Source organism: Ochotona curzoniae, unplaced genomic scaffold, assembly GCF_017591425.1.
Source record: "Ochotona curzoniae isolate NIBS_2020 unplaced genomic scaffold, NIBS_Ocur_1.0 contig_21, whole genome shotgun sequence".
NCBI classification, from domain to species: domain Eukaryota; kingdom Metazoa; phylum Chordata; class Mammalia; order Lagomorpha; family Ochotonidae; genus Ochotona; species Ochotona curzoniae.
The window spans coordinates 3,664,112-3,677,668 of record NW_024465322.1 but is presented as its reverse complement, the minus strand read 5'-3'; the positions used below and the strand labels follow the sequence as shown (position 1 = coordinate 3,677,668).

The 13,557-nt window shown below is 46.0% G+C and overlaps 1 protein-coding gene across 1 annotated transcript; it reads left to right on the top strand.

Annotated features, from left to right (window-relative positions):
* The first annotated feature begins 4,879 nt into the window (after window positions 1-4,879).
* Window positions 4,880-11,940, top strand: NAPEPLD (N-acyl phosphatidylethanolamine phospholipase D). The gene is made up of 3 exons (XM_040971230.1): window positions 4,880-5,642; window positions 6,979-7,093; window positions 9,451-11,940. The coding sequence occupies exons 1-3, from the start codon at window positions 5,116-5,118 to the stop codon at window positions 9,571-9,573; spliced, it is 765 nt and encodes a 254-aa protein (XP_040827164.1). The 5' UTR covers window positions 4,880-5,115; the 3' UTR covers window positions 9,574-11,940.
* The last annotated feature ends 1,617 nt before the right edge of the window (window positions 11,941-13,557 follow it).

Here is a 13,557-nt window from a genome sequence, read left to right as displayed (position 1 = left end):
AGATCTGAGTTCCTGGGTCAGCCACAAGTTGTTAAAATGTAACAGGTGGTAGGAACTTAGAGATGCATCCCAGCCCTCTCACTTTACAGGGGTGTGAAATTCAGTCTCCGCAGGCTTAGGCGACTTCTTAAAGGACACGGAATTCACTACAAGTTGGAGCTAGAATTGAAGGCAGAAGAAAGTGTACAATTAATTTTTTTTGCTTCTCACATTTTGTCGTTCTCCCTCTCCCCCCGCCCCCTAGAGAAGCTTTGAAGACTGTTTCTCTGTTGCTGTTTGTTGAGTTCTACTTTTAAGCAGGAGCCTAATGAATTATAAAGTAGAAGACAGTGCCGGAGTCCAGCTCCAGCTGAGTTCAGAGCTTGAAGAGGGTGCGTGGAGTCGGCGACAAAGACACAGACACTGTCACCTGCTGCCTTCTTGCTGCAGCTCAAGAAGGAGCTGCCCTTTTTATTTACTTAGATACACCACAAGCCTCTGCACAACCGTTTGATTTTTTTTTTATCTTTAACTTTAGAACTAAGCCCACATGCACAGATGTTCAATTCATTTTTATTTCAACCAGGTGCTCTCAAAGATAATTCTGTAAGTTACTATAATCAGTTTTTTTAAAGCAAGTCGTTATTCATTCTTCAGAAGTATCATTAGGTGACAGCCAGGACTCCAAGGCCAAGGCACAGATGGTTGCCTTCTAATCAGTTAATTTGTCACTTAACGGGAGAAATACATCAAAAGAGAAAAAAACATAAAGATCTAAGACAAAAAGTTTCAAACATTAAATCCCCCTCCAACTGCAGGCTCTACAACCTCATAAGCAGTCAAACAATAATCAAAAGTGCATCTCTATGATGTTAATATAATCACCCTATAATTCCTCTAGTTAAAAAATTATAAAAGTGGTTAAAACAACTAAATTTTCTATGCTCCAAAGAAACTGCAAAGACAAACTATAGCTTTTGAGATAACAATAACTATATTTATTGCCATAGCAGTTTCAGCTCTCACTCCCATCACTTGCAATAATATTTAGAATATTTATCAAGCCCTTTCCCAGAAGGTGTGCTACATGTCTGGGCCAGATTCTGAGGCAATGGTTAAGTACCCAATAAGGAGTCCAGAAATGGCACCGGCTTAATTGTGGTCCTTTGTGTAAACTGTCAAAGGCCCACTCACCAAGACATTATCAGTGACATTAACTCTCAAGCTCACATCGGTTGCAAAAACCATCTCACAGGGGCACACAACAACGCCTCAATAGATTACAGAATTCTTAGTGGGATGCTTGAGTGTCCATGCAAATAGGAGGTTCCAAGGCTTTAGGCTGTCCTTGACTGCTTTCCCAGATCACAAGCAGGGAGCTGGAAAGGAAGTGGAGCAGCCAGGATACAAATTGTGCCTATATGGGATCCCGGCACAAAAGACTTTAGTTTCTAGGTCACTGCCCTAGGGTTTCTATTTATTTGTTTGTTTTTTCTTTTCTTCTTCTTCTTTCTTTTTTTTTTTTTTAATTTAAATTTTCGTGATCTTTACATAGTTGATTAGGGCTCAAAGGGTCTAGGGTTACAGGGAAGTGGGTAAGACCATTGTTTCCACATTCTCTGTTTTTTCTTCTTGTATCTGGGGGAAGGGAGAGACAAAGGGAAAAGTCACACACACCCTCCCACCCATTCCGGGGTCCTGGATGTGAGGCATGCTCCGAGGGCACTGCTCAAGTGGTTTCAATAGTTCAACTGTTCTGAATTGCTGCCGATCTCACCATTCCAAGCACAATGAAATCTCTCCAGTATCCACCTTAGCATCTCCACTTGGACAGACTTTCACGTCCAACACTTGGCTGGGGTAGTTGATTTGTTCTGTCCTCTGTTTTGGTACCAGGTGTCCTCTGTAGGTTCCGAATGGGCTGCCATATCCTCCATGTGCACCTGGATGTGTTGTCCACTGTTCTGTCTGTGCCACTGAGGAGGCTCCGCTTTGACACATAGACTCCATGGTCAGACCATGGAACCTGCACTTCTCTTCCTAGTTGGGGTTCTGAGTTCAGCGGTTTGATTGGGGGGACCCTCAAAGGAACTTTGTTTGAAGTGATCCCAGACCAGATTCTTGTGTGTGCATGCCAGTACAGGGTCCGGCACAGTCATCACCCGAATCAGCCTATTGCATATGCTGGTGGTTGCAATCGCTGGGTCAGTTCTGCCTCCAGCACCGCCTAGAGTTTCTGCTTAAACACACTTCTAGCCACACAAATGATACTTGGCTCTCTGTTCGTGTGCTTATTTCCTTCAGATTATAAATTACATTACCTGTAGGCCTTATCCTTAAAACCAGTGAACAGGAAGGCCGATGTTTGTTTAATGGATTAGGAAAGCAATGGAATTCATGGCCGAGGAATCCACACTCCCCATACATGATCACTTTCATGTGCCTGGAATCCTCTTTGGTTTATCATCAGGGAGTTCAGGGCTTTTGAGTGGAGCAGTAGCACGGACAGTGGACGCAGGAGCCGTCGGGTCAGCCGAAACAGCCAGCAGTGCCTGAGCTGTCCTCCTGTGTGTTGGGATTCCAAGTGCTCCCTTTGCAGCAAATCCAGGGACCAGGAAACAATGTTACCTTCAGTTTATTGATGAGGCAATCTACGCAGAGGCATGGGGGTGTGGGAGGAGGTGTGAAACCTGCCTGAGGTCACAGAGCTAGGGAAAGCCTTGCGCTGAGCCAGCGGTTCTAAACGAGATTTGTGTTGTTTACCAGCTGTGTACATGATGGAGATGTCACTGAACTGAAGGGCTGTCTCCTTCCCTGCCATTTGATTTACTGCACTTTTCTCCTTAGGGAAAGTACATTGGCAACAGATTACCCTCAGTGTAGGCCTGGTGGGGTTCTATGTGAGTCACTTGAGTGATTTAGTACCCTCAGGGAACTAAAAGGGGTTTACTTTGTGTTGTGAACAATTATATTTTCAGCATGTTGAAACGACTGTAATTCAGGCGCGTGCTTTATTCTGCAGGATGTCTCTGCAATGTAACATTTACCTAGCATTTAACTGGCTAGGAAAACTGCTGTGGATGAGAGCAGAGTAGGGAGTTTTATTTTTACTTATTTATTTATTTGTAAGAACTGGCTATTGTGCTAATAGGCGAAGCAAACATCTTTTCTAGGAAGTACACAGTAACATAGGATTCTAAACTTTTATTTTCCAGGAAGAGAGACTGAATTCATAGAGATATGATTTTTTTTTTTTTTTAGTTCAGGGAAATTTTTATTTAAGTGACAATGGTATGTCTGTGAGTATGTTTGAATGTGTTTAGATTAAACTCAGTAATTTATTCCTCCTATTTTTTTTTTTTTTTTGTAAGTTCTTCACCAATGGACAGGGACGAAGACGAGAACAGCCAGTCCTTGGTGCCAGGCAGCCAATATCCTAAGGAAACAGTAAGAAAACGGCAGAATTCGGCACGGCATTCTGGAGGGAGCGATTCTTCTAGGCTTTCCAGGAGAAGCTTCAAGCTGGATTACAGGCTGGAGGAAGATGTAACCAAGTCGGTGAGAGGAAAAGATGGGAGATTTGTGAACCCTTGGCCCACGTGGAAAACCCCCTCCTTTTCCAGTGCCCTCCGGTGGCTTATGATGGAGAGAGACCACAGCGGCATTCCCTGTTCCAAGGAGGTTAGTGCTGGGTTCTTTGGATTGCTTACCATGCAGAGGAACTAGTTTTGCTTCAAATCAGTCGAGCCCAGTCCTTTGATTAGACTCAGATCAGGGTTCCTGGCGGGGGAGGGGGGGGGTTGGTGCTCAAGTGAAGAGGGATAGTCCATCTCCTTGGGTTCATAGCTAAGATGGTATAATTAACCCACTCTGACCCATTGGCAGCTGGAGGTAGGCACCCCGTCCTTCGGAGGGACAGGGGAGGCAGTGACTCGTGCTGCTGGTAGAGTCGGAGATGGTTCCACACAGCAGGGGAGACGTGAGTCCAGGCTTAGCAGGCACAGCGGTGTTGGCGCACGTAGGTGATGGCGTGAACACGGACACGAAAGGGAACGAGGATGTAGCGTGTTCCACACAGAGATAACCTGATGCAGGTGTGGGAGATGAATCAGAAACGGTAACAGGCTGGGTGTGTCTGGCTTTTGGTCCTTGGAGTGGGAAAAAGCTAGTGCCAGAGCTGTGAACGGCATCCTCACAGGAGCTTCCCAGATGTTTCAAGATGGCCTTTGTTCACCTTGGGTCTAACTTACCACGTTGGACGTAAAGCTGATGAGATGAATGATGCTGCGTTGAGGCAGGGGTGTGTGGGAAGGTGACTCCTATTCGCAGCATTTTTTTTTCTGCGTTCCAAGTTTCTCCCACGGCCTCCTCTCCCCTGCTCCTCTCCTCCCTAGCCTGTCTTGCCCCAGGGTGTGAGGGAAATTGAGAGATTAGGGATCTAATTGCGATGGGGAGAAAGTATGCGGAAAGGAGAGACACCCCGAGGGTTTGGGCTGTAGCAGGAGGGGCAGGAGGGAGTGGACTGAGTTGTTCATGTTGCTGTTGATGTAAGATCTTCTGTTTTGGTGCATTTGTCCATTTTTCTCGAAAGGATATGAAGTTGAAAACCTGGTATTGCTTTGGTGGCTGAGGTTTTTGTTTTTATTTTTTCTTTTTAGGAGAAAATAGCCCTAGCTGTATGAGGTGACGGTAGTCAAATAATTGCACCGAAGCTGGCTAACTACTGGCACGATATAAGAGTCTTTTAAAAAGAAAAAGTGAGCTCAGCAGCAGTGAGAATTTGCAATTTACTTTTCCTTTGTTTAGTGCCTTTTAGACTAAGAAGTATGCATTTTCAGGAGAAAAGCACAAACAGCTAGTTTATGGGATGACGTCACCTCTCCCTAAATAGCCCAACCTTGCTGCCATAATGGAGGTCAAGCTGTGTTCTATAATGAAAACAACTTTTTTCTTTAAATATTTTTATTTTTCCCCTCACGGCTGTGTATCTCTTTTTTTTTTTTTTTGCGGACACAGGAGCTTGACAAAGAACTCCCAGTGCTTACACCCTATTTTGTTGAGGACCCTGGAGCAGCTGGAACAAGGGAAGCCGGTGTGCGGGTCACATGGCTGGGACACGCCACGGTGCTGGTGGAGATGGATGAGCTGGTATTTCTTACAGATCCCATCTTCAGCTCCCGGGCCTCCCCATCGCAGTACTTGGGACCCAAGAGATTCCGTCATCCCCCGTGCACCATCGGTCAACTGCCCCCCATCGATGCTGTGCTCATCAGTCACAACCACTACGACCATTTGGACTACGGTTCTGTCGCCGCCCTCAACGAGCGATTCGGGAACGAGCTGAGGTGGTTTGTGCCCCTGGGTCTCCTCGACTGGATGCAGAAATGCGGCTGCGAGAACGTGATCGAGTTGGACTGGTGGGAAGAGAACTGTGTTCCGGGTCATGACGAGATCACCTTCGTCTTCACCCCTGCCCAGCACTGGTGCAAAAGAACCCTCCTGGATGACAACAAGGTGCTCTGGGGCAGCTGGTCCGTTCTGGGGCCTTGGAACCGATTTTTTTTTGCAGGAGATACTGGCTACTGCTCCGTCTTTAAAGAGATAGGAAAAAGATTTGGGCCATTTGACTTGGCAGCTATTCCCATCGGAGCTTACGAGCCAAGGTATGTGGGCTTGTGGAGGACGAAGTCCCAGCTTGCGTAAGATGGCGGATGATGCTCAGTACAGTAATTAAGATTTTGTGTTGCTGCCTTATTGGTGGCTTAGTGGCTATGCCCACTGGGGGTTGGGTGGGTCACGTAGTTGTTAAAATGTTTAAATACTTAAAGTGAAAACTGTGGCAAACGGGGACAAGACTACATGTAGCCAGTCCACCATAACGTTTGTTGTTCGTGGTATCTTTGATTAGCTCGTCATGTACCCTTATCTTTTGGTTTGTTGAGGCAGTAAGTCAGACAACATTTGCCACAGTAATGTCTGTCCTAGTGGCTGGCGGTGGACACTGCAGCGCCACACCCATCCGAAGGGCACTCGCAGGCGGCCTGGGTTGCCATTCTTGTCCTTACCGCAGGATGTCAGCTTACCCTCCCTTCCCTTAGCTTAGCCTTCTGGGTAGTAGGGTGAAGTCTCAACGCAAGACGAGGAGTGGACTCCTTTAGAATCTTGTAGTCAGGGAGTCATGGGCAGGATCAGAAACTCTCTGCTTTAAAGCCATCCTCTTCATCTTTTCAGAATCTATCTGTGAAATCAAAATACACATGACACAGCTGAACTGTTGTGAGGGGAGTTCGGCTGGAGGCTTTTTATTGCATAAGAAAGACTTGCACGTGACGTTTGTTATATACATGTAAAGTAACCTAATGAGGAGGGAAAACCACCTCAGCATTTACAGTGTCCCTGAGAAATATTACAGCTCAAAACCTAGTAAAATGTGTGCAAAGATATATCCGGAAGACTATGAAATAACATAGGATGTATTAAAAAAAAAAAACTTGTTTTTTTTGTCATTGTTCTTGAGTAGGAGGGTGGACTAAAGGAAGATTCTTTTATAGCTGTCGTGACTTTTCCTGTTTGCTGTCTTTTTGTCTGTTTTGTGTCGTCTTGGTTTCTAGCTTCACTCCCCCACATTCCCACCCCACATTTCACGTGCTCTGTCCCAAAGGTTCTGTGGCTACACACTGGATTCACCTGGGGCAGGTGGTACTTTGAAAAATTCCAGGGTCCAGGTCCCCACCCCCAGAGAGATGAGAACAGACCCATGGAGAGCGTAGGTCGGGTCGCAGGCCTTTCTGAAACATGTGCCAGCTGAGTTCAGCAGCTGGGAAGTGTTGAAGGCCTCGTTGCTGTGTGCTGGCATGCACATTCAGAATCCAAGAATGGTACAGGGGGAGGGAACAGCCAGTAAGCACCCCAAACTCTTGAAAAATGCCGACTGCAGGAAGCAGTCATTAGAACACACTTCCCCAAGGGCAGCATTAATGAGTGGCTGTGTCCCATCAGGTGGTTTCTGAAATATCAGCACGTAGACCCCGAAGAAGCAGTGCAGATCCACATCGATGTGCAAAGCAAGAAATCCGTGGCCATTCACTGGGGAACCTTCGCTTTAGCAAACGAGGTGAGTCTGCTCTCGGGGGAAGCAGGACTTGGGTTCTGTGCACGAGCCACAAAGAGCTTGGTGGGGCTCAGGGGTCCCTCTTGACCCAGCTGGGTCTTCAGAAGCCATGCTGTGGAACTAGACTCTGTCATCACAGGCCCTGCAGAATTAGGGTGGCCCTGCATACTGACCGGTCATGATCTATTTATGCGCAGTGGAAAAAGCCTTTTTCTTTCTTAGGTTGATTTCTTTGTAGTTAACAAAGCGTGAGTCTCCAAAACAGCAGCAACAACAACAACAGCAAAAATCTGTGCGTATTAGGGATGAGGACAATGAGCCATCATATTTCCCCCTACCCTGCAAGGAGGCTTTTGTCCTGGTAGGAGGTGGGAGATGGGCATATGATCTAGGTGTTGGAAGATGATGGGGTCTTGGTTGCCCTGGGAGGGACCAGAGAGGGCTTCAACATGAAGAGTGCCACCTGCATCTGGTTTTGCTGCGGCCAGGAGGAAGGCACTGCCAGATGGGGAAGGGCAGAGCCCAAGTTGGTGTGGGGGGGAGTCGGGAGGGACGCTCAGCGGGAGGATGGAAGACACGGAGGCCATGGAGAAGGGAGGCCGGGCAGCGTAGGACTGTCTAGGAATGTGTTCTCCACCCAGTAAACAACTGTTCCATGTCTGCTGTGGACCAGACGTTGAGATTTGTGTGACTCCAGTCCTAAATTAAAGCAGAATTGTTGATTTGTTTTTTTCCCTAAGGGAACCGAAGCCCAGCGCTCTGCGGCTAGCCTGGGTTCTGGGATCACGTATCACCCTTCCTTTCCTGGAACCAGGGCCAGCCACAAGCACAATTTTGAAAGACCTGGTTGGAATGTGGCTTCTCTTACTTGGCCCTGTGGCGTCTTGCATATTCTGGGGCCTCTTTCCAAGAACCTAGCATTTTCTTGGTATTTGAGGCATTTCCTGTCTGTCTCCTGTGCTCTCCGCTAAGGAAGATGGAACTTATTTCAAAATGACTGTAGATACTATCTGCCCGTTTCCCATCTCGGGACCAGGTTGTTGCAATTCTTAGTTCTGTTGCGAGAGGATGGGATGGACTAATGAGCGAGCAAGTGAAGGAAGGAATGAATAACCGTGGTGAGTGACGGAGGAAGGAGAATATTAATGTATGTGTGTATGTGAACACAACAGGGGGAGATCTGAGACTGCTTTTCCGAATTGGGTGGTAATTCCTCCTTCCTTTTCTGTGTGTGTGACTGTTCCATTTCCATATACGTATTCTGCATGTGTCAGTGTTGGATGAAGTCGCAGTGTTTTATTTGAGCTATGTCAAGAAAAGGCATCAAGGTTGACTTCTAGGTTTTTAGCTTGTGATGATAAAGAGGAAAAGCTTCAAGAATTACTCTGGTTTCCAATAATTTAATTCCAGTGGATTTCCTGCTGAGACCTGTAATAAAACCTCTTTGGGCCTTTAGCAATTTGGACTTTTTAACATTTGACCTTAGTTGAACAATTGTTGACTGTGAAGCAGAAGGGATTTTCAAAGTGGGTGCTCCAGGCTATGATTTCTAAACACTTTCAAACCATTTGCATATAAACAGTTAGAATCGCTGCTCACTGTAGGCGAGGCAGAATAAGACCTAGTCTGGCCATCCTGAAGTATGTTCCCACTGCTCAGGTAAAGGATGAGTAGAGACCCTGGATGACATACTTAAGCACCAGACTTTTCAGTCCCTGGTTCTGACAAAAATCAATTTCAAGTATCGTAACTTTTTTTTTTAAAGCTATTTATTTTTCTCTATTTGAAAAGCGGAGTGACAAAGAGGTATAAACAGAGCAGTCAGTCGTCCGTCTGTTGGTTCGCTTCCCAGAGTGGCCACATGGGCTGCTGCTTTGCAGGCACATTCGCAGGGAGCCGGCTCATAAGCAGACCAGCTGGGCGTAGCCCCAGATGCTGGCGTCCCAGGCACCAACACAAGCTTCACGCGTTAATGCGTACATGAAATGACCTGGGTCTCTCTTTTATCTGAACGAATTGTGCTATAGCAGGGAATAAAAATAGTGACCCCCGTGAAAGAAGCTGCTTGCCTGACCCTTCGTGAATGCAGTGTGGGTGACTCTTTCGCTTGCTGAGCTCTCGTCTCCCGTCTACATAGCTGTCTTGTCCCACGGCTAGGGGACATTTTTTTTTTATCTCCTCTAAGGACCAAAGTTTCCATCAAATCACAAAATACGCTGAAGTCATTTGCTAGTGCTTCCTTTAGAAGGACATTGTTCCATGTAGACATCCGTTGCTTATTTTAGTCTTAATTCTTTTCTGAAATAGCCCCCATATTAAGTATTGTCACTATTGCTTTTCTTCTCTGTGCCGTTTTTCAGCATTACCTGGAACCGCCAGTGAAGCTGGGCGAAGCTCTAAAAACACATGGACTGAAGCAAGAAGATTTTTTTGTCTTAAAGCATGGAGAATCAAGATACTTAAATACCAAGGAAGAAAACTGAGTAACTATAAACAGAGGAGCTTTTTTAAAGAAAAAAAAAAAAAAAGACATCATCTGATACAAGTGTGAAAGACAAAGGAAAGACTACGAAGTTATGAATATTATGCCTGTTTTTAGCTATAGCTTCTGCGAGTTTGTGTTTCATGTCTGATAACTTACTTACTCATACGATGACCAGTTCATAGATGAAATTAAAAACGAAGACCTCAGGGCAGGGCATTTAAATGATGAATTGACTAATGAGTTTAAAGTTTCTTAGGTTACAAAAAACTGATGAGACTCAATTTTTAAAGAAAAAATGTCAGGGCCTGTGATAAGATGAATCAAGGCTGGCTGCCACTCTAGATTGTTCAGAGGCCTACACCTGCACATATATATATTTCTATATTTTTGTAAAGATTTATTTATTTTTACTGGAAAGGCAGATTTATAGACAGAAGGAGACACAGAGATAAGGAGAGATGGAGAAAGATCCTCCATCTGTTGGTTCACTCCCCAAATGGCCGCGGGCCAATCCGAAGCCTCTCCCATGTTGAGTGCAAGGTCCCAAGGCTTTGGGCTGTCTTTCACTGCTTTCCCAGGCCACAAGCAGGGAGCTGGATGGGAAGTGGAACAACTGGGACAAGAATTGGCAGCCGTGTGGGATGTTGGCGCTTGGAGGTGAAAGATTAGCTGGTTGAGTCCTCTCCCGGCCCCCAACTATGCTGCTTATATTTACATTGTAGTAAATGATAAAATTGACTCGCACCTACTTGTAAACATAGCTGAGTTTGCTCTACCTAGATTAGCTTATTTGCCAAATATTGATTTATTTTGCTACGCATAAAATCTCCCATCTTTAAAGACAACGTTTTTGTTATGCTGAACTCCTCTGTGTCTCGCACCCTTTGACACAGTAACCATGGCTGGGGACACCGTTCCTGGGCGTGCAGCAAACTCACCATATTGTGAAGCCATGACCACCACACCCTTAGAAAGGGGAAGGAGTAATATTCTAGTGCATGTCTACAATGCCTACACCCCAAATCCTCTGACTGGGGTAGAGGAAGGGAAACGATGTGACTACAAGGATATAACTTAAGATATTTGCTATTTCTAATCTAAAAGGTCTTCTGCTAGGCACAAATACAGCCACAATGCAATCTTTTATAAATGCAGATTTAAATATTACTAGACCAAACCCTTTCAATTAAATAATACTTTCTCTCCATACATTTGCCTTTGCTGGTCTCTTTAACTCCAAATAGATCAATGAGACCCATCTTATATTTTGTTCCCTGTGAGTCACACGTCCTGTTTTTATGGTAAATGACCGCCACACGTGATTGTAGCTTCTGTTAAGCCAGTGTGGGATACCACCGGTGGTGGTAAGACGATGGTGAATCTGGGATCCAGTCGGACCCACATCTTGGTCCTAACCGAAAGCTCTTGACTCCTCAGAGCCTTCCCAAGGGAGGGGACTGCATTCCAGACCGTTGGAGGTCCGACCTGATCCACTGACTCAGCGTGGTTAATTTGAGTCGCACAAAATAATGCAGGTATGTTTTGTACTTTCGGTGCTACTGAGACGGAGCTTTGTAACTTGGCTTGCATGCCCCTTGTTAGCAAGGGGAAAAAAAGGTAGTCCTGCTTCATCACAGCTTTCCCGTGTAAACCCAGACGAGTCACCTGCGCCCGCCGTGCCTCTGTTTCCTCACGGTCGACCTACCTCCAAAAATGTGCAGATTAAATGTGGTTTTTATAAGGCACTTTAGAAACATAAGGGAGAAAGTCATCTCTTAAGATTTCACTTCCTAATTTACTGAGAAGTCTATTTGAAAGTTAAAAATAGGCTCCTGCTTTTGATAGTCTGTTCACGTTTTGCTGATAGAAGCAAATATGTAGGACATGCAGGTGTCCTAGGGAGATACGAGGCACGCTTACTGATATAAGCACTCGCATAGCAAATTCAACGTTGAAGACTGACAGCCTCGCCTCACTCATTTCGTAGCCTTAGAGAGGAATAGCCAAAGTAAAGGTGAATGGTCTTTATCAAAATTAACTATCTTTTCTCTACAAAGCTTTGACTCATTCAAGGGGGGAAATATGTACGCGGCGTGTATGCGTATGTGATACACGTGGGTGTGTGTGATCTGTGGGCACTAAAGCATGAAAGATTTCTCCATAAAAATAAAACCTTTAGGAAACAACTGAATTAGCACAGGTGCTTAAGTAGAGGTGAATCGGGTGGTCAGCTCTGGGGTGTACTGCCCGCAGGCTGGCCAGCTTCATCGTAGTCATCCGTACTGCACCCGCAACTGAAAATTGACCTGACCTCTGCTGACAGGTGCGAGCCAAGCATATCTGGCTAAAGCATTCCTTCTCTGTGAATGGCCTTGGCATTGATTTTTTTTTTTTTAAAGATTTATTTTTATTATTTTTTCATTGGAAAGGCGGATATACAGAGAGGAGAGACAGAGAGGAAGATCTTCTGTCCGATGATTCACTCCCCAAGTGAGCGCAACAGGCCGATACTATGCTGATCCGAAGCCAGGAGCCTCTTCAGGGTCTCCCACGCGGGTGCAGGGTCCCAAAGCTTTGGGCCGTCCTCGACTGCTTTCCCGGGCCACAGGCAGGGAGCTGGCTGGGAAGCGGGGCTGCCGGGATTAGAACCGGCGCCCATATGGGATCCAGGGCGTGCAAGGCGAGGACCTTTAACCACTTGCGCCACCGCGCCGGGCCCATTGGCATTGATTTTGTATTCTCACGTCTCAGGGTTTCTAGGCACTGTGTTCCAGAGCCACCTAGCTGGCTTGCCTCATTTTTCTTCTTAAAGATTTATTTATTTTTATTGGAAAGTCATATATACAGAGGAAGATCTTCCTTCCACTGATTCACTCCCCAAGTGACCGCAATGGCCAGAATTGGGCTCTGACCCGAAGCCAGTAGCCTGGAGCCTCTTCTGGGTCTCGGGTCCAAAGGCTTTGGGCCATCCTCCACTGCTTTCCCAGGACACAAGCAGGGAGCTGGATGGGAAGTGGGGCTGCCAGGATATGAACTAGCACCCATATGGGATCCTGGCAGTGTGTGCAAGGCGAGGACTTTAGCTGCTAGGCTACTGTGCTGGGGCCCTGCCTTATTTTTCTGGGCTTCCTCACAAACCCTTTGGTTGCCCTTCACTTCCTCTCTGCACATAGACATTTGGTTCACTAGGGAATACAGCTGACCTCATCTCTCCCACTGAGCGAGCATCCCCGCTGAGTGGCTTCACTTGTTCTCCTGCCGACCGTCTGAAGGGTTCATGTGCAGAATAAACAAAAACCAAAAAACCCACAGATCTGTTCTTTTCCCTGAATTGTGGCCTAGTCCACATTTTTATCTTTGAAAGTCAATTTCATTGTCCACTTTGGTTAGGAGCTGCAGTCATGTTTAAGCCAATATCGAAGTTTCCTGTGCCGAGGGACCCTCTCATTTGCTCTCCTGCCTCACAGGACATGCCCATCAGGCAGCATCATGGCGAAGAACGCCAAGGTGCTGGGACCTACGAGATCTGTCTGTGCGCTTTCCACGGACCATTCCTCCTGGCTCGCAAAATATCACTCCCTTAGTCATCTAGCATTTTCTACACTTCAGATCCAATACTGAGAACTCCAGAAAGTGTGATTATCAAACGGACAGTAAAGGAGAAGGGACAGAATTTTAGAATCCAGTGTTGCTAAAACACGTGGGTTTTTAAATATGTGTATATTGTGAACACATACTTCTGAGTAAAGAAATAAATGTGCCTTTCAGGAAATACTTAGATTTGTGTCACCTAATGTTTTAAACTAGTATTCTTAGTAGCCATATGACATTTTCACTCTGGTCCACTGGGTGTGTGAGAATTTGTAACCTTGTGTGGAAACAAGCACGTGTCCACGTTTACACAGAATCTGGAAGCACTGAGAAGCTCTGGATGTGTGTGGGCTGCATCGTGTTTTACTTCTTGCCAAGCATAATGAGGGTC